This window comes from Alligator mississippiensis, chromosome 16 (genome assembly GCF_030867095.1).
Source record: "Alligator mississippiensis isolate rAllMis1 chromosome 16, rAllMis1, whole genome shotgun sequence".
NCBI classification, from domain to species: domain Eukaryota; kingdom Metazoa; phylum Chordata; order Crocodylia; family Alligatoridae; genus Alligator; species Alligator mississippiensis.
Window position 1 is genome coordinate 26,056,697 of NC_081839.1, and position 20,146 is coordinate 26,076,842.

At 46.4% G+C, this 20,146-nt stretch overlaps 1 protein-coding gene across 3 annotated transcripts in view; it reads right to left on the reverse strand.

The window, feature by feature from the left end:
* Positions 1-374: 374 nt before the first annotated feature.
* The window catches only part of SNX19 (sorting nexin 19), a 42,997-nt gene continuing 23,225 nt past the window's right edge, over positions 375-20,146 (reverse strand). The window contains exons 9-11 of one of the 3 annotated variants that reach the window (XM_006273268.4): positions 6,996-7,180; positions 5,601-5,688; positions 375-4,899 (exon numbers count right to left, since the gene is read on the reverse strand). In XM_006273268.4, coding sequence (XP_006273330.2) covers positions 4,764-4,899; positions 5,601-5,688; positions 6,996-7,180 — 409 coding nt within the window. In that variant the 3' untranslated portion in view covers positions 375-4,763. Of the gene's footprint in view, positions 4,900-5,600; positions 5,689-6,995; positions 7,181-16,599; positions 19,734-19,754; positions 20,018-20,146 lie in introns of those variants that run through there. The other 2 variants (XM_014596117.3, XM_019487275.2) reach the window with 2 other exon arrangements.

Consider the following 20,146-nt stretch of genomic DNA (forward strand, 5'->3'; position numbering starts at 1 on the left):
GCTCCAACTATCATCACCGCATAAAGGTGCTTGAATTGGTGAACAGGGCAACATTTTCTCTCTCTGGTCCAAGCAGCCAATATCTGCATAACAAAGGCTGGTGGTTCTGTCCAACTCCAAACTATTGGGCTCTCCTCTCTGAAAAGATTTGCTTCCTAATGATTTTGCAATAAGAGCTATCAACAGCATCCTCCGTCACTTCTCACCCTTTTCTTGTCATCCCCCCACCCCACCCCTTTACTTCCTTCTGTCTTCATAGCAGGTGCTTTATAGGGACACTTGTTAGCCAGTATGCATTTTCAATCCAAGAGCAGAAATACATTTTAAGACAGGGTATTATTATATGCAGCCACAATGAGAACACAAGTCACAACTATTTGGTGCAGGATTTTATTTTACACAGCTCCTTAAGACAGCACTGTTCTACAGAAGGATTAGCTGCAGTACTTTTATACAAAATTAAGTGCACAAAGAGTTGACACAGACATTTTGTATGCGGGGATTTGGTGCACATGTTCTGTACTTAGTTAAGTGTGCAGCTGTCATTTTTCTGTACGTGAATGAGTGACTGACATGTTTCTGGGCGTAGGATTATTATTCACATTACAGTAGAGCCTAGAACCTCTAACCAACGTCAGAGCCTCATTGTACTAGGTGCTGCACGTACCAAGAAACCGAGCCCGCTTGTACCGAGCCTACAGTCTGAACAGAAGCACGGTAGGATTGGGAACACGCACAGTGGGGTAAAGTGATTTGCCTAAGGTCACCCAATGGGTTAGTGGCAGGGATAGGAACTGAATCCATCTCCTGGGTACAGCAATGTGTCCACTTGATCGCTTCCTCATGTGGGTCAAGCTGGACACCACTGCTTATTTTTTCGTTTCTTTTACATGATCAAGAGCTCATCGATAAAGCTCCTCTCAGGCATGGTCTGATGCCTGCCCCACCTGAGCTGTTCTCAGTTCCATACTCATATGACTTCACGCAGGGCTTTTGTCTACATATGACAAAACAGTGAAGGCTTTCCTTGCCGCACTCTAATTCCTACCACTGTCCCTTTTTAGCAGGCTTAAAAGTTTATTAGAGGCCTCTCAAGAACAGGAGGTTGACAGATATAGGAAGGAACAGTGTGGGTTAAAGCCTTTTAAAAAGTATTATTACAAAAGTATTATTTATGATTTTCAATCATAAATAAGAGAGATAAAATTTTCAGCTCAAGCCAGCTGACTCTAGGAAGCTGCTTTTCTCCATCTGGACTGCATTTGCAAAAGATGGGAACTTGAAGAGGACCTTTATCTTCTAACTGTGATTTGTGTTCCTTAAAGACAAAAATACAGATTGGGGCTGGCAAGGAGCGTCACAACCAGCTGAATTTGTAATTTTCACACAAAGGACAGAATATTTTGCGGTATCGTTGGTCTTCTGAAGGAGAGAAATAGGGGGTTGGAGGATTGAATCTAACAGTTAAGAGTAGAGGAATGGGATGGAAACTGTTTTGAGTTGTCCCTCTCAGAGAAAGGGGGTTATGTCTAATTGTTAAACCTGAGGCCTTGGGTTCAGGACTCCTGGAGTCTATTCCTGACTGCCACAAAATCACAAAGTGAATGTAAGCAAAGCACCTCTCTCTGCTTCAGCTCCTTCCCAAGCAAACGTAGAGATAATACTATCACTTTACCAGGCAGGCGAGCTCCAGAGCTGAATTCAAGTCCGCAAAGTGTTTTGAGATCCGTGGATGAAAGGCATAAGCACAGTGTAAAGACAAAGCAGCAATGCAATACAGCACTAGGTAGCTGACACTCTTCAGCTCTGCACATCACAGTTCACCAAAGGAAATCTGTTGCTATTTCTATTAGGAGGAATGAAAACGAATTCACTCAAGTTGTGCCACAGCTCAAGACAGGGATGTTAGAAGTTGAACCTCTCCCTCCCCTCCCCCTGCTGCCAGACGGGAAGCCCTGGCTCACACCCTCTGCTTCCCAATTCTATTTCTGGTAGCTTTGAGGAGGGCAAGTATTAGACCCTCTTCCATGTGTAGAGTGGCAGCCTGCTTTGCAGTTATTGCCTAGCTCAACCTTCCCTTCAAACAGCCTTTTTACAGAGTTTTCTCTGGCATGTGTTGGGTTATGACTGGATATTCAAAAACAGAGGTCACAGTGATGGAAATGAGCTCAAAGAAGCAGACCAGAAAAAACCAGGGAAGCCACTAGACTAAGGAGCACCAAGCCCAGCACTTTTGCATTGTGCCTTGGCTGATGGGCCCTTCTCCTCCAGCCTCTTGTTCACTCCACTCAGGCAAGTACGGTCAGGATAGGCTGCAAAACAAACTTATGGGCAAGAGAAGCAAAACCACCTGGTTTAGGAGTGAGGAGGAAGGGAGAGTGGGATAGTGAGGGTTAGTCCTGTACCCAATGACCAAGAGGAGAAACTAGAAACAAAAAGGGCTTATTAGCTATCACCTTCCATCCCATTCTTCTGCCCCTGTGGGATTGCCCTCCACAGCACCCGCTTTGCCCAAATCTCTCTTCAACAACTCAACTAAAGGGCCTTCACCCTTTCCAATTAAGAGGCCACTTTTCTCCCTAAAAGATGTTACTGATATTGCATATTCTCATAACCAGCCCCCAATCTGCTTGATCTCACAGGATTTCCCTTTAGTTTTGAGACTCATGTGAACCATCTCACAAGACTTCTCTCCCTCATTAGTATTTATACTTTTTTGGCATGTGTAAGCATTAATCCTATCCCTCTCAGCATTTACCCAGCAAGACAGACTGATACACAGACATACACAATAAATACACACACGAGATTAGATATACGTAGGGGAGATAGTGCCCATCAGTAGGGTTTGTGCCTTCAAGGATATGTGTGCTTGTCTTAAAGTGTCTCCCAGTTCAAAATTTCCTCCAGTGAAAATAATGTTGCATACTCAATTCTAAGCAGTTGTTTGAGGAGTAGTGGGCTGCTGTGACATGCCACTACAACCAAACCCCGCATGACATGCCAATGCATTTCCCTTTCAGCTCAGTTTCCCTGTTATACAGAAAACAAATGCACTGGGAGATCCTGTAACAGGGACTCCCAGCTGTGATCATCTCTAGACTTTTTTCTTGCTAGGTCTCGCCTGATAGCCACATTAAACTGCAGAGAATCACAGGCAGAAATAGCCTCTTGGATGAATAAATTTGTTGCTGTCCACACTGTGACCCATGCCCTAATTAAAGGTGGCTTGTGAGCTGGAGGAAGAACAATTGGCTTTGCTGTTGTTCATGGCACTAGCTCACCTGCTGTGACGTTAATTCACAGCTGGGCAGCAGCAAGCCCCCCGAAGCCTGTAGTGTATTGGCAGCAGACTCTACCAGGCAATACATAGGCAGTACCATCGTATGCTATTTCTATAGCATACCTGATCTCTAACCACTTTGAAAATAGTGCCTCTCTCAATTTTAGAGCAATAATTTACTCGTGGTCATGTAGCTGATCAGAGCTAGAGACAGAACCCTGGAGTCCTAATGCCCTTTGCTTGGTTCTTCCCCTTCACAACCAGCAAAATCTGTACAATATCCTCAACAATGCTCAAAGGAGTTTACGGCTCTTATGCTCAGAAGCTCATTTACTGACCCGTGTGCCTTATGGGTCAGTTCCTCTTCTGCACAAAGTGGCCTGTGTCTTCCAAGTGAGCAGCACCATAGATAACACGAATCAAAAGGAGAAATATGCTGGTGAAGGTCAGGGAAGGCCACTGCTCACCTGTCCTGTAACCCAGGAACACTTACAGGACACTGCAACCTCTTCCCTTGTCAGACTGGGCAGTGAGAGATGGTCTTTGAATGATGACTATGAAACCTCCCTTACCCCTAAGGCAAGCCAGGCACTTGTCATCACTTTTGAGCTCCCAGGGAGAGGTTTTTGGAGAGTCTGTGGTGTTGTTTGCTTATGGACACGGTTTGGGGCTATGCTCATTTCTCCAGTATCTCCATGTTGGATATTCCACTTCATTATCCAGGAGAGGGGAATATTTCTCTCTGAATCTCCTTTCTTCAGGCTAAGTGGGCAGATCAAAGCAAGAACTAAGCATGGAATGTGCTTGAAGACACTGAGAACAGCAGCTTAGGGAGGGAGTCTTTATAGCCAGGCTTCCTCCTCTCTCCTGTTAATTCAGCCATCTCACCTCTTCTGGGAGATGGGATGGGGAATTCCTTCATCTCGGACAACTTTCCTTCATAGGAAGAACTGAAGTAGGGTTCCACCTCTGTCCAGTGAAGAGCAAAATGGGGGATTTGGTCAGTAGTAACAAGTTTTATTTCTTCTCTTTACTCTCTGGTGGGAGTCAATGAGATCTCCGCACCAATGTGTCTGGTTGTCCATGCCAGATCCTCCAACCATGGAAGCAAAGTTCATGTGTCGCCCATCATTCCAGGTTAGGGCTGTTCAGACATGCAGGGCGTGGACCTACAACTAGCAATAGTGGCTGCTTAGCAGACTGCCCACCCCAACAGGAATTCAGCACCTTCCAGCAGAGAGCTCCTTACTCTCCATCATACATGTGATAGAACAAACAGTGCGTTGCACACCGACATCTCCACTCCGTTACGCTGGACCTAGTCACCTGGCCAGCAAGGAGAAGCCTGAAAGGAGCTCCACTTAGGACTGGCTGGAGAAGTCAATTAAGAAACTCCCAGATCTGTGCAGCAGACATGGAATGACAATCAGCTGATGCTTGTGGGTTCTTCTCACTTTACTACTGGCAACACCGAGCTTAGCTAGTGAGGTGAAATGCCTCCTCTCTCAAGAGGGCTAGAGACTGAGGGAGCTACGGCTGTGGTTTTGGGCTCATCACTGGAGTTGTCAAGGATCAAAACCTCCAGCAGGATATCTAAAAAGGAGAAAACCAGGTGCCTGAAACACACAAAGGAGAAAGAACAGACCCATCAGTTGAGTCTGGCAAGTCTTCCAGCACACAAAAGCAAGCCCTGAAACATGTGAGGTGTGCTCCCAGCTACAAAGTGTTTATTAGGAGCTACAGCATCCATCTGGGGTATGTACACACGGCAAATCCCACTCACGGGAAGAGGAAGAGAAAATGTTTCAATCGTAACTAATGTGTTTTCTCTTCAAAGTGCTGAGCATTGGACACCAAGTAGTTTGGAAAAGCAGAATAAATCTCAGAGAAGGATTAGTGGAGGAAAAACAGCAAGGGGGCTTGATGTACAAAACATGTGCTTGTCTCATTTCTACAGTGTATGATATGATTATTGCTCTCTGCTTGCATGGTGTGTGTGTTCATAGATGTCAAACACAATCATACATATATATACTTCCTTGGACAAAGGGACAACCCATGACTTAATCTGGTTTCCAATCAAGACACATGTGCATCAAGTCAGAAGATTCATTGAGAAAACTCTGATCGCACTGATTAGTTTGCTGTTTTGAAGTTGCGTGAGAAATCCTACTAGGTTGAAGGATTCTTCCAGTTTTCCCATCTCTGAAGTTTCATTTAAAACTTTCCAACTGCTGAGACATTAAAGGCACTCACCATGTAATGTACTGCCTCAGTACAGAGGAAGAAGCTAAGAGAGGCCCATGACCAACATTACCTGTTCATGATGGGTTGATGCAGAGACTCAAGTATCAAGTTCCAGCTCAGTTGACATTTGCTTGTCCCCAGGACTTCCAGGATTATGTCTGTTAACATCAGAGACAGACACAGGTTTTAAAGGTCAATATGCAATCCAGGGCAAACTTACCTCACATATGGACTTCTATGCAGTGGCTGCAAAAAGGACTTTGGTAACAGATTAATCAATTAGCCAAAGACACGGATTTGTCCTCTGATTGCAGAAGTGCCAAAAAAATAAACATGCCATAAGCTCAGCCTTAATATCAAAATGACATCCATTTCCAGAACGAAATGTGGGAGATGGCTTCCAGGCTGCTGTGAAAGCTGCTAGCTAGTAATAATAAACAACATATGCAGAAAATGCCCTTCCTCACAGAGACACAGAGGGCTCTTAGGCATTATGGTAATGCAAATAATAAATACTAATGATACAGTGTTGTATAAATTACTCACAGAGGGATTCCTCTGCAGCTGTTTTCAAGCATACAGAATCACAGTATGAGATGCTGGCAGATGGTAATGTGAGAGATGACCACCTGGCCAGGACACCAGGGCTTATGAGGTTGAGTGTGAAGGAAAAGTACCACCCCCCCCCCCCCCCCCCAAATTCTTAAAAGATAAACAGCAAAGACCTCTGTTTGCAGCCTCCTCTGAAGGATGGTACTTTTGCAGCACAGAATCCTGAGACACCAATTCATTAATGAGTAGCTCAGAGGGAAATGCATCACCTAGTAAATCACCAATACAGAGGGCACAAAACCAGACAGCTCATATCAAGGAGATGCCAGACTGGAGGCTCTCACATCACTGCTGCTTCCTGAGGAGCTAGTGCGAATTATCTGAGATGATTTGAGTCACTCAGGGCTAAGACTAACTGAGAATACCTCTGGCACTAGCAGCAGTTTCATACATGGGCCATTCAAAACATAATGCATATTTGCTGGGACATGAATTATAGCATGGTGGATAATGGTGTCAAAACTGCAGAGAGAGGTGCTATTTTTCAAATGGTTTAATGCCAAATGCACCTTTGCTGCGATGAGGGCAGGGCAGAGGAGAGGAGAGGGAAAGGGGTAGTCTCTGCCTGGGTCTGTTCCCAATGGTGGCCGTCAAGTCTTCAAAACTCTGGTTCATTTGGCTGTACCCTCATGCAGCGTGTAACCCCCCACACTGTGTACAGCACCCACAGTACAAAAGAGACTGGCTCCAGGCATCTCCTTTGCACCTGTTCTTTGAGTTAATAAAAGGGAGGCTTTAACAAGAGATGCAACAGATTCCTAAAACTAACCCTGCCTTATTCAAAAGAGGTTGTGGCTATTAACCTGATGCTGTGGCTAGAAGCCCTTGGTTATTTGTGCTGTGGCAAACTCACCAGGCAGTATTCCCATCAGGCTCTGCAAGGCCTGTTCTGCTGCTGCCTTCTTCTGCTCCTGGGTCCTGGCTGGCTTAGGCACCACCGGTAAGATTCCTCCTGGCCATATGGACTCCTGCAGCACCCGGAGGTACTGGACCCAGTGCTGAGTGCAGGTCAGATTGGCCACCTGCACTTCTAACCATCTATAGAGAGAGAGAGAGGCATCAAACAGGAGAAGAGCAGGCATTCCCCCATATACCTCCTACCAATCCAAGACTCCTAGACAGGGGAAACAGCTCAATAGGCTTCATAAGGTCCTGTGCTCTTTGCTTTGCTTTGCTTAGCATATCACAGCTGCTTCCTCAAGTGTTAATTAGCTCAGCCTCCTCACCCCTGCAATTCAGGCAGAATTTATTAATTCCATTTTACAGACAAGGAAACATAGGCAGAGCCAGTCACTTTTTAGCGATTTCTGTCTGAGGGAGCACGGGCTGTGCTTTTCATGTCATCAAATTAGATAAGCATAATGCCTGTGCTTGGAAAGCTGCAAGCAGCCCAGGTCCTGGGTTGTGGCAGGCAGGGAGAGAGTGTGTTCAGCGATCCGTCTGCCTGTGCCCAAGGCCAGCTCTCACTTGGGGTGGAGTGGGAAGAAAAGCCAAGGCAGGTTCAAGGGAAGGTGCTCAGGGGTGAAACTAGCTTGGAGACCCTAGGGAATTATTCAAGGTCCTTCTGGAGATCAAAGCCATAAACACCTAGGGCAGAGAGGTGTGAATGATGTGGTTCTTTTTATCCATCTCACTGGCCTGTTCCCCACCCCCTGCATCTCTTACAGTTCTGCTCAACTCCATCACCAGAAAGTCATGAAATCATTGCATCTCGCATCCAACACTCTGCGCTGCACATCCATTAAAAGCAAAGGATGAACCTGCCAATAACATGTCTTGCCGGCCCTCCTGCTGTGACAGGACTGCGCCCTTTATACGGTAACGACCTGCAAATCCTGAGGCTGTGCCCAGGGGAATGTCGCTCCACATAAGGGCTGAGAGGCATGTGCAGCTGCTGCAAAAGCAGCCATTGGCACCAGCCATGCTGGCCAGGAAATGTTACTAAATCAACTGCAGGTACCCAGCATCCAAGACATTAAACCACTCTCTCAAGTAACAGCAGTTACCACTGCTGTCAATCAGACAGGGACTTCCAAGCTCTCATTGCCTCTCAAAATGTTTCTGTAGTGTGTGATACACTACAGCTCTGGGGGAATTGAAAGCTGAACTCTGATACTACTGAAGTCAATGGCAAGACCTGCTGATTTCAAGGGAAACAGGTCTCAGCTCCACTGCATTGAAGAGAAGGACGTAGTACGGCTTGATCTGGGAAATTTGCAGCCCCATCTCTACTCTGTCCCTGCCTCTACAAAGAACAGTCGAGTGTTATCCGGGGTGGGAGAAGAAACTGCAGTTTCTCCAGTCCTTCAAGAGTCCCTGCAGACAGCAGCATCCGAAGACCCGGCCCACTTGGCAGCTCACGCTCATGCTTGCAATTCCGTCACCACTACGCCCCAGCGGCTCGTAGTACATCCAAGAACACAGGCTCTGCCAAGGCAAACTTTATTTAACCTGCACTCTGCCAGACTGTCTGCATTCCTCTCAGGCTGGGCATTCAAGCCAAGGCCTGCTTAGCCTGCTTCCCCATGCAAATGTACTCAGCAAGAGTGGCACGAATAGAAACACTGCAAGGTAAGAGAGCAGCAAGAACTACAGGTGCTACTAGTGGCTGTCAAGAATAAGGCTATAACTCAACTGTTTCCCACTGTACTTCTTCCTTACTGTTCTAAATAGTTTATCTGCCTGCCTATAAATTCCTAGGTACTTTTCAGTATGTGCACACGCACAGAGGAAACTGAGAAAATAAAAGATCAGTCGGGTGCTAGTGCTAAGAAGCAGGAAAGGTCTCTGGAACTTCTCTCAATACATCCACAGAGCAGCACAAAGATGCGACTGCAGTGCATGCTAGCTTACCTGTGTAGCTTAATAGCTAATCATGCTAAAGCCCCTGCTGACACATCTTCACTGCTATGAGTACCCATGTTAATGAGATTAAGCTAATGTGGATATGTGAATGTCTGCCACAACCCACACCTTCATTTGCTGTGGGACTGTATGCTCAGACAGAGCCTGTTTTTAGGACTCCTTTGGGCAAATAGGGTGGCTGGATGGCTGTCACTGATTTGACGGAGTAAGGATAGACAAACCTCTAGTAAGTAATGCTTTGGTTTGTATTGCAATAAAATCAGGGCTGTCATATGAGTATGTTCTTGGGACCAAAAGCCAGGTTTCTATCATCCTTACAAAGCAAGATAACATAAGCCCTGCCTAGACTAAATGATCCTGTTTGAAAACCTGTTGGCTTAAAGACAGGTCTGGCTGTAGCATCAGCATCGCCTTACCGTCTTTAAACTTGTGCTAGCTGGTCATGCTAAACTAACCACAATCAACACATGCACTTCTTATGGTGTTAAACTTTGCCTATTCTAAGGACAAGGCCATGTTTACAACCTATTAACTAACACATACATCCTAGCCCGGACATTATCTCAGTGTATGACAGAAGTTCACAGACGTAGGGTTAAAACTCAGTACACGTTACAAGAATATACTTAGAGGTACTAAATTGAATGTTTAGTCAGACTTAATTTTCTCTACTATACTCATGGACTGGTATGTGCTCATGGAAAGGCAAGCACAAATGAGCGTGGATTTATGCCCCAAATAGCTACTTTTTACGTAAATGTAAGAGAAATATGAATTTGGAGTTATAAGCATCAGCACCAGACTTTTCACTTTGAGAGGTGGGAGTATGTTTATGCTGAACAAAACGCATGTTTTTAACTTGGGTCAGCTAATCCAAGTTAACTGACTAAGTGACCTCATTAACGTGAAGGCGAGGTAACTTGGGTTTGCAATCTGAATTCAACCTCAGGCTTATTCTGTGGCTTGAACATACCCTGCAACCTCAAATTAAAAGTCAAGTTACCTTGTCTTCTCTGTTATTTTAACCTGAGTTAGCTACTTCAGTTTAGCCAACCTGAGTTAAGATCACAAGGGGTTTTTTTTTTTGAGCGCAGGCATACCTTTCATTCAGTCAGCAGACAGAAACATAATATGTGACTCCATCCAATTAAAGCAGCTTGAATTTCAAATACTGATTACTCTCACTGAACTGGCGGCACCCTGTAAGTATCCAAACAGCAAACTGGACATAACAGAGAGCACATTCATGAACGGTTTGAGAACAAAACAAGAAGGGAAAATCACTGGACTGTTCAGTGCAAATGACCTGGCTCATCCCTTTTTAGGACACAGTTCATTTATTGCTGTAACAACCCCATAATCAGGCAACAGTGCCTAAGTAACACTCATAAATCTCAGGCATACATTTATTTGTTTTGATCATGCAAATGGTTACAAGGCACAGCTCTTGTGACTGCATAAACACAGGCTTGAGGGGTTTTAATTCATTATAGTCTATCGCTGCTTTCCAACCTGGAGGCTGAATGCAGGGGCAGAGGAGACGAATGACCCAGATTCACTCCGCTCCCTCCGTGCCAAGGTGCCCCTTCAGCCGCAGAGAAAGCAGCAGACCGATCTCCAGAAGGTACCCAAACTTTACCCTTATCTGTGTTTTAGGAACAGCTCCTGTGTGCCTGCTGCCCCCATCTCTTTCCCATCTGAAAGACTGCACATGGCATTTGATGCTGAGTGGTTACCACCGCCTCAATGAACAGTCTTTGGGGGGAGCTGGGGAAAAGCAGGGAAGCCACAGGGAAAGGGGACACAAAGTGGAGGAGAGGAAGAAAATGAAAGTCAAATTGTATCAGTTCTGCTAAGAAGAGCCTTTTACTATCCCAGAATGAGCGGCTCCACTAAGGGTTGGGAAGAGCTGTCCAGCTGGACCACACCAGGACCCATCTAGCTCACTGCTCCATCTCAAAAGGGCCAGTACTGGGCGCTTCAGTGGAAGGCAAAGAAAACACCCAATAACTTACTCATGGGGGGAAGCATCTTCCCAATTCAGAGGTGGTACAGTCACCCACCCTGGCGATCTTCAAAAAGCATCTTGGTGCCCATCTTGCTGGGGTCATCTGACCCCAGCGGTCTTTTCCTACCCAAGTGCAGGGGGGCTGGACCCGATGATCTGTAAGGTCCCTTCCAGCCTCTAACAACTATGAAACTATGACATTCCCATTAGTAGCTGGACAATTGCTCTACCAACATGGGATCTCTGACCCAGTGTCTGCTGAAGTCAGCGAAGAACCTCTCATTCTCTGACAAGCACGCTGGTTTTTGCATACAATAATTTTACAGCAGAAACCTGAGAAGGTGGAAATTATATTTATCAACACTAAAAAGCCAGGAGCCAAATTACGTTGGCTTTGGCAATTTTATTTGGTGCTTGAGGCAAGACAAATCGATTCATAGAAAATCCCAGGCGATTCAAACCCAAACTGCTATGGTAAAATGACATTCCCATCAAGCAGAGTACTGCACTAAATATACAACCAATGCTACAAGATGGTTAAGAGTTAATTTTTCTTAGGAACAGATTTTATTGCACAAGGCTGCCAATGTGGCACCTGAATTCAGTTCACACATAATTTTTTTGTGCGGCTAGAGGACTAATATTTTAGGACAGACCCCCAGAGCAGACCAGACCAGACAAACACACATAGAGGAAACAAGGTAGAAATATATCCACTTAGAAATACAAACAGAGCTGGTTTTATTTTGGATGGCTGATAAGTTGCTATTTCCACTCTGGTATTTCATGCAGAAATAGCACCAAAAAGAAAGAAAAACAAGCCCATCACTGAACCATCTCCGCATGCTAGAGAGAAAAGCAGAAATAGATAGTAACTGCCCCCCAGGACTCAGATGTTAAAAAGCTTTGATGATGCCCGGGGCAGAAAGACAGACTGCAGAGGCAGTGGGTCCTGGCTTCTTGTCTGGAGGTGCATAACTTGTCCATGCCGTAAGGGTCCTCTGTTTGAAATAGCTGCCGATGGAGGAATGAACTGACTGCTAAAAAGAGCTGGTTTAATACCAGGGCTTAAGATGGAACTCCAAGGTCAGCTGAAGGGGCCCATCAAGATGAGAGGAGCATGAAAGCCCCGGAGATGAGGATCAGGTTGGATGGCACAAAAAGCAACAGGGGCTACTGGTGTGGGAAGGCAAGTGCCTTGCAATGAAAGCCCTGGACTAGGGGGAAGATTTGGATAGGTAATGGTGGACAGGTCCCAAGTTTGCCTGGTCCTTATGGACTGGATGGTCTGCTGAGACTAGTTTGGTGGATCACCTGTTGGATTCCTTGCAGGTGGAAAGGACCAAGCCAGATAAACGAGTCAAGCTTCCTTTCAACCTTGAAGGTGAATAACTAAGGCCTTGCCCACACACAAAGCTGCACAAGTGTAAGCCAATATAGTTAAGCCGGTGTAACCTCTGTATGGATACTCTCATTTCAATTAACAAGTCACATATTTATAGGTTAGCTTAGGGATGGTATCATTCAGTATCTTCATTAATAACATGGACGACGGAGGAGAGCGCACTGATCACATCTGTGGATGCTGTTAAGCCGAAGGAGTTTTGCGAGCACTTTGGAGGACAAGATTAGAAATCAAAATGATCTTGATAAAGCATAGAAATGGACTAAAACCTAATAAAGACAAGAGCAAAGCAGTACAACTCAGGAAGGAAAAATATCAACTGAACTAATACCAAATGAGGGACGACTGGCTTGGCAGCAGCTTTGTAGGAAAAGAGTGATGGATTACAGCAGACAACAAACTGAATACAAGTCGACAATGTGATGCTCCTGCGAAAAATACATCACTCTGGGAGGTATTCACAGGAGTGTCTTGTCAAAGACACAGGAGGTAATTATTTTGCTCTACTTGGCATTGATGAGACCTCAGCTGAAGGACTGTATCCAGATTTGGACATCACACTAATAAAGATGTAAACAGATTGGAGGGAGTCCAGAGGAGAGTAGGGAAAAGGATAAGAGGTTTAGAAATCGTGACCTATGAGAAAGGTCAAAAGAACTGAGTTTATTTAGTCTACAAAAGAGAGGACTAAAAGGACATGATGATGGTCTTTAAATATGTAAGAGGTGGTTATAGGGGTTGGTGATCAACTGTTGTCACGGTCACCAAGAGCAGGAGAAGTAGTAGTCATGAATCTGCAGAAAGTCAGGCTGCAATCAGAGATTACAAAAAATCTTTCTAACTTGAAGGATAGTTAAGTCCTGGAACAGGTTATTTCGGGAGATTGAAGAATTCCCCTCATGGGAGATTTTAAAGAATGGGCTAGACAAATATCCACCAGAGATGGTTTAGGAATAGCTGATCCCATCTCTGGAAAGGGAGATGGACTACAGGTCCCTCCAGCCTGAACAGTTCTGTGATCACACTTTGATTTAAACCACTGCAACCCTGCATGAGATAAGCCCCAAGATGACTGAGAGAATTGCATTTGTGATCTCAAGTGGGAGTCTAATCTAGGTCTGCAAGAGATAAAATGAAAGCTTTCGAACCCTAAAGCAAAACTTCATCCTTTCTTTCCATGAACAGTTACTGAGTACTCCGCCCAGAAGTGGAGACCTGAACCTCTTGGGACAATTTAAATACATTCCAGCCAATGGGAATTTAAAAAGGCAGATGGGTCCAAGGGATGTCCGACACATGGAGATGCAAGAGAGCCACAAGCATATCTATGCCTCCCAGGTAACGATGGCTCTGAAACATATTCCGAACGATATATAGATCATCTGTGAGGCCAGGATGGAGTCGTCTTTCCACCTGTGCAAAACCACTATATTCTTCAGTGTCAACCATCCACTGGAGCTAGAGGTGGGAAGTCAAGACTTCTACTTCTACCTGAAACTTTAAGGTTACACTAAACTCAGCATCACAAGTATAGTGCCAAGCCATTTAAATATAAAACACCTCAGCAGTCTTTCAGAAGTCTCTTGAGTGACTCTGAACAAGCACGACTTCTCTGTGCCTTATCAAACTTGACATGCTCCATTTCCTGCAAAACATCAGATAGGTGGAGTACTTCATTACAAGACATGACACCTAAAACTTGGCTGCGACCCATGTAGCTTTAAGTCCTTATACCATGTTAAGCCACTATGGTGTTTTATTATCTACAATAATATCTTTCCTTGTTCCATTCAAGGTTACCTAAAGCAAGGTGCCAGCCAAGATAAAATAGCAGACGCACACAATTTACTTAATCCCTTCTGTAGTGCACATGTATCCTATGATATTCCTTCAGCGTGCAATGGTCCATCTAGGCAGAACCTTGGCACAATGAAATCTTTTGAAGGACACCTTGCAGCATAGACTTCCCTTTAGTAGACACAGTATCCTAGTCAGGAGGGGATGCCTCTGTATTTAAATAAACCACCACATTGTCCAAGCACCCCCACATCCCTTAGCACATTTACCTACAGCTTAATGTAGTAGGAGTAGAGATTAAAACAACTTGCTGAGGCCCCAGCAATTTATTTAGATACAGCCTCCATCGCAATAGTAGTTGAGTCACTCAAAGTCTTTAATATGTTTAACCCACCTTCTGAGGTAGGGCAGTATAATTATCTCCATTTTATAGATGGGGAGATGAGGTTTAAAGAGATTGACTTGGCCAAGCTTACTTAGGGAATATGTGGCATAGTAACAATGAAAATTTAGGTCTTCCAAGGCCAGTGCTCCTGGGCCATCCTTCCTCTCTCAATGTCCATCTTCTTGTACCTTAAACCACAAACCCATCCTTACACAAGGGATCATCGAGAGCCGCGTTTCCCAACCTGCAGGTTGCAACCCAAAAGTGGGTTGCAAGAACATATGAAAAGGTCGTGAACCAACTTTAAGAATGGATCAACAAACTTTCAAAATGGATTCTCCTTTAAAGGAGAAATGTGGGAAACCATGGCTTTTCCCTTGCAGGCTGGCAGAGCTCCAGCCTGCAAGGGGCTGCTTGCCCCACTTCCCCTCCCGCCCCACACACTGAGGGGCTGGGGCCTGGCAGCAGGGGGCAGAGGGCTGGGAAATGAGGGGCACTGGGTTGGGACTACCCACTGATGTTTACCAATGGGTCCTGGTACAAAAAAAAGGCTGAGAACCACTGATTTAGAGCAGGGTGAGCAAAATACGGCCTGTGAACTGGATTTAGCCCTCCAACTGATTGTATCCAGCCTGGGCACAAAGTCACGGGATCTAGCCCGTCAGGAGCTGTGGCTCCAGCTGCTGGGTTGTGCCAGGCATGTCCTGGCCCCTTCTGCAGTTTACACCAGCTCCCACCCTGCACACCAGAAGTAGCACCGGGCAGGCAATGGCATCAGCTGTGGACACAGCTAGCAGGTTCAGGTAAGATGGGGGTATCCTCCCAGGTCCTCAGCTGACACTGCTGCATCAGCACATCACCTGTGGTCCTGGGCAGTCGTCCCAAGTCCTGCTAGGAACTTGCCAATAGTGTCCATAGCTGGCAGTATCCACAGCTGATGCTGCAGTGCCACTGAGTGCTGCTTCCAGCATGCAAGAGGACCTGTGTAAGCTGTGGAAGAGGCTGGGATGCTGTGAATCAGGGCAGGCTGTAGGTGCAGGGACAGGGCAGGAGAGAGAAAGAAAGAGATATTGGGGCATGCTGTAGTTGTGGGGACAGCTCAGGCTGGGTCCCAGGGCAGAGCTGCGATCCGCTCCCTGCCCACCTCTGCCTGCAGAAATGGTGCCCATCGTAGGGGCATGCGGGCAGTGGATCACGGCTCTGCTCTGCGCTTGGCTGGGATGGGGTCAGGACTGGGAGAGGTATCTGAGAGTGGGACAGGCAGGTGAGTGGGGCTGGGTTTGCAGGGCAGTGACAGCACGGGGCTGGGACCCTGCAATCCCAGCCCTGGCCCTGCTCCCTGTCCTGCTCCTGGATCCCAATCCCGACCCCATCCCAGCTGAGTAGGGGCAGAGCCATATTCTGCAGCCCACATGCCCCTGCAGCAGGTGCTGGTTCTGCGGGCAGGGGCACGTGGGGTGTGGATCACCACTCCGCAACCCCAGGGTCTCCATGAAACCAGCCGGGACCCACCTGGGCATTGTCCCGGCCTGGTGGACAGGATGGGGCTGCTTAGGAAGTTTTGGTGAGCTGTTGCATGAAGGAGGTGGGGAGCATTCTGCCCCAGCTCAAGACAGCTCACCAAAACTCCTGTGGCTCGTGGACCCAAATAATTGCCCACCCCTGATCTAGAGCAATAGGTCAAAACCACACTTCTGAAGCATTCAAAACTTTAATTGCAGAACGTTTTCGAGAGTAACTTGTACAGCCACGGAAACGACTGCTAGAAGAATGGAAAGTAAAAACAGAAAATATTTTTCACCCTTGGCCTCAGCTTTCAGCCCTGTTGATGCTTCAACTGCCTCAAACTTTGTGGTTGCCTTTTCTCTCATCTTGTCACACATTTCTGCTAACATTCAAAAGCTGGCTAACTTGGATCAGACACCTTTACACAAACTGTCCTCTGACCAGGTTATTGCTAAGTTGTTTGTAGAGGCAGGAAAAGGGGGGGGGGGGGGGGGAAAGAAACCTCTATAAATCACAGAATTTGAAGCATCCTGAGCCCTTTTAAAGTTCTGGCCAAGAAGAGGGGAAAAAGAAGTAAACCATCGCCTTGGCTTACTGGAAATGTTTCTCTTTCCCTGCCCCGTAAAAAGTTTACAATAGTATAAATTCTGAACAATGTGTTCTGTACCCCCAGCCCGAGCACATCCTGATGAAGTGTTCAGTCAGCTCAGCAGCAACCTCCACACTTTGATGTTGGGTGTTTTTCCCCTGAACAGCATGTCTTACCAATTTCACACCTGTTAAGCTAAATGCATAGGGACTCCGCTAAAATCAGTGGAGTGGCATTACGTCAATGCAAATGAGGCGAAGCAAGCCCTGGGAGGTTATTAAGATGTAGGTTAGATTTGATGCTTTCAAACCATGCCCTGTGTAGTGTTGGTTCTACCTGGGCAAACGGAGGCAGAGAAAGGCAGATTTTACTCGCACTTGGCTTTGTTGTATACATGGGACAGAGCAAAAGAGCATCAGCTTGCATTTTACTCCTCCTTTCTGACTGCAAGACCCTTGCTGACTGCTTTGTGGCATTCGCTATGGAGAGAGAGAAAGCGAGGGAGAGAGCGTACACATGCAGTGACTATATAGCTGGAAGAATTTCTTTCTCCCGGGCCCTAATCCAGCACCCTTCCCCAGCACTAATCTCAATCACAATACAATAAAACATTTTTTTTTCCAAATGATCAATAGCATCAGAGCTGAGACTAAAGTGCTCCCCACATCTATGCGGGCTCAGGAAAGCATGGAAAAGATACAATAAAACATTGTTCCTGGCCCTTGCTTTAATGAAGCCGAGAAGTTCCCCAGCTTTCGATAACATCTTCATCAAGTATTTATTGAGCCAATTAAAGCTCTGGCAGTGCCCTGGGGAGAGGTTGGTCTCTGTTAGCCAGGACCTGTTCAGAGTGGATTGCTTCATTAGCCTGAGTTCAGAAATAAAATACAGAAAATGCTGTTAACCCCTTGCAAGCCGGGGCAGGAGGACTTTTGAACCCAAGGGAAATATTATTTCCCCCAAAACCTTTTCTTCCTTGCCTTCCCAAATTACAGCCCATTCTCTTCTCCATATTGAAAAGTCAGTCAGTGCTTATTAAATCACTGCATCTTAAGTGCCAAACCAAAGACGGATATAGTTAAAACAATCCTGTAACTATAATCAAAGCATGGAGTTAGCTGCAGCATAGTGGCCAATGTTGGAAGCATGCTGTTTCTAGAGGAGAAATTGTTTCGGACAGTCACAAAGTCAGGATCCAAAATTCCCAGGTGTTTGGAGACAACTGGATTGGGCCAACAGCCAGCACTATTGTTAATTTATTTATTTTACACACACGCAGCCCTGAAGATTGCTTTTGCTGATGTGTGACAGAGCATGTGATTTCTACTGCTGGGAACCAGCTCCTTCTGGGTGACGAATATACACGGAGTCCAGATTCAGAGATAAGGGATGAGGTACTTTAAGGTTAACTCCCTCTTACAGAAATTTCATGACGCAACTTCAGATCAACTGACACTCTTGTGCCACCCCATGGCAGCCTGGTGGCCTGTCTACACTTACCAGGACTTACAGGTCAAACCATATTGCCCTAGAGAAGATGCAGATTTCTTGTGCTAGGGCAGCTTAAACAAGGTCCTAAGGAAGGTTAAATTATGATGGCAAGACCCCGGGCACAGCCATGCCAGTTACAAGGGTGGCTTTTTTCCATGCAGTGCTGTCGGCCAAGCGTGGGGTGGTGTAACCTATACGCAGGGTGCTTACAGCATCCTCTTAGTAGCTTTTTCAGTCTCCTGGTCTCTGAAAGCACAAGGGGTTTAGATGCACTTCAATTCTGGGTCCAATATAGAGCCGATGGATCAGTGGGTTACACAGACACAGGTAAATAGGAGAGAATCTCAGGACGTGTCTTGCCTGTGGGTATTTGCATTGGTGTCACCATGTGTGTCCATGAAACCTCCTCCCACCAGTGTAAGGGCACTATACCAGTATGGCTCGGCCCAGTTTCAAACTGATGCAAGCCCCTTCACTGGTGTTTTACAGATGAGGAGACTTGCCGCAGACTCCTCTAAATTCAAACTCAATGGACAGGTGGGCAAGAATGGAAGATGCCGAGGCCCAGAACAGCCTCCACCCAGTTAAACAAATGCACTGGGCAGAGATTGATCAGAGATGTGCCCAACAGTGGAGGTCCAAACTCTCACCCATTCCCCACTAGTCCATTGAGAAGAGAGAAGAGGGAAGATCTGGCTGGCCTCTAGTGAAGAGGTGGCCACACTGCAAAGAAAAAACCACAATCACAACTGTCCTCTCCTCTTGGTAACCTTGGCAGAAGCTAATGAATGGGTCAGGGAGCCATGAGTCCCTTCCTTGCCTCTAGGGGCAATCCCTTGGTGCCAGGTAGAAGCAATGACTAAATGCCCATACCACTCTGCCCCTCTGGTCCTGCTTTGAGGGTTTCAGGGCTGTCATTCAAGAGCCTTGCCCTGGTGCTAAAGTCAAGCAGAAGTTAATAAACTCACTTTCCTACCACAACACCAGCCCATCTATGGAGCACGGAAGCCATTCTGCCCCAGAAAACAGCACAGGCCTTTAGGATACAGAGTAAAGAACATCTCCAATCAAATCAAATGTGAGGGGGAAATTTAGGCAGGAAGAACATCAGTCACTTTATTAGCAATTTAGGGAGGAAACAAGAAGGAGCAGCCACCTCTAGAGGTGCCATGGGGCATTCAAGAGCCATAGCAGGGAAGCCTGTTGCTGTGCATCTCATCCAAAGCAAGATCTGTCATCCTGCCACTGGGCATTCAGTCCCTCCTGCCCCCATGCTCTGGAAGGTGAACACTGTTTTGCTGAATAACCTGCCTTGAGCCATTTGTCCGCGGCCTCCATGGATGTATAAGGAAGAGGTGCTGTGAGAGCTGGAGGCTAGCTGAGGCCTGGCAGGGAAAGCAGGCAGATCTGCACACTGATGGCTAAGAGGGTCAGGCAATGTTCCAGGTCTGTGGCACTTTATAATGTCAATAGGAGCAAGAAGGCTGCCAAGAGCCTTTGTTTTTGCCAGCTCTGTTGGCTTGAGGAGCAAACGAGACCCAGTGCCTGAAAAACAAAGCAAACCTCTGAAGTTATGATGAGCTCCTTGAATTGTGCTCGCCTTTTCCGAGATGCCTGTGACAGCTGGTCTGACATCAAACCATCCCAGTTTTGGCTGTCCAAATCCAGGGGACAGGGAGAAGATGCAGCCACCCCTACAGCACAGCAGGCTGAGTCCAGGGTGTTGCCTGTAGTCAACGCGGAAGCCCAGCGAAGTGGGACGCTGCATTCACAACAGAGCTCGCAGAGGGAGGCAGAGAGGCTCCAATATCAGAGTAACCTGGAGGGTCCTGTCCATACAAGTGGTGTGAACTTTAATGTCCCTGTTACTATAAGGCCACAGCTATGCTCACCACCCTCAGGACCAACTTACACTGCCATTTCCTGCTCCCCTCCTGAGCCCACACACCACTCCAGGG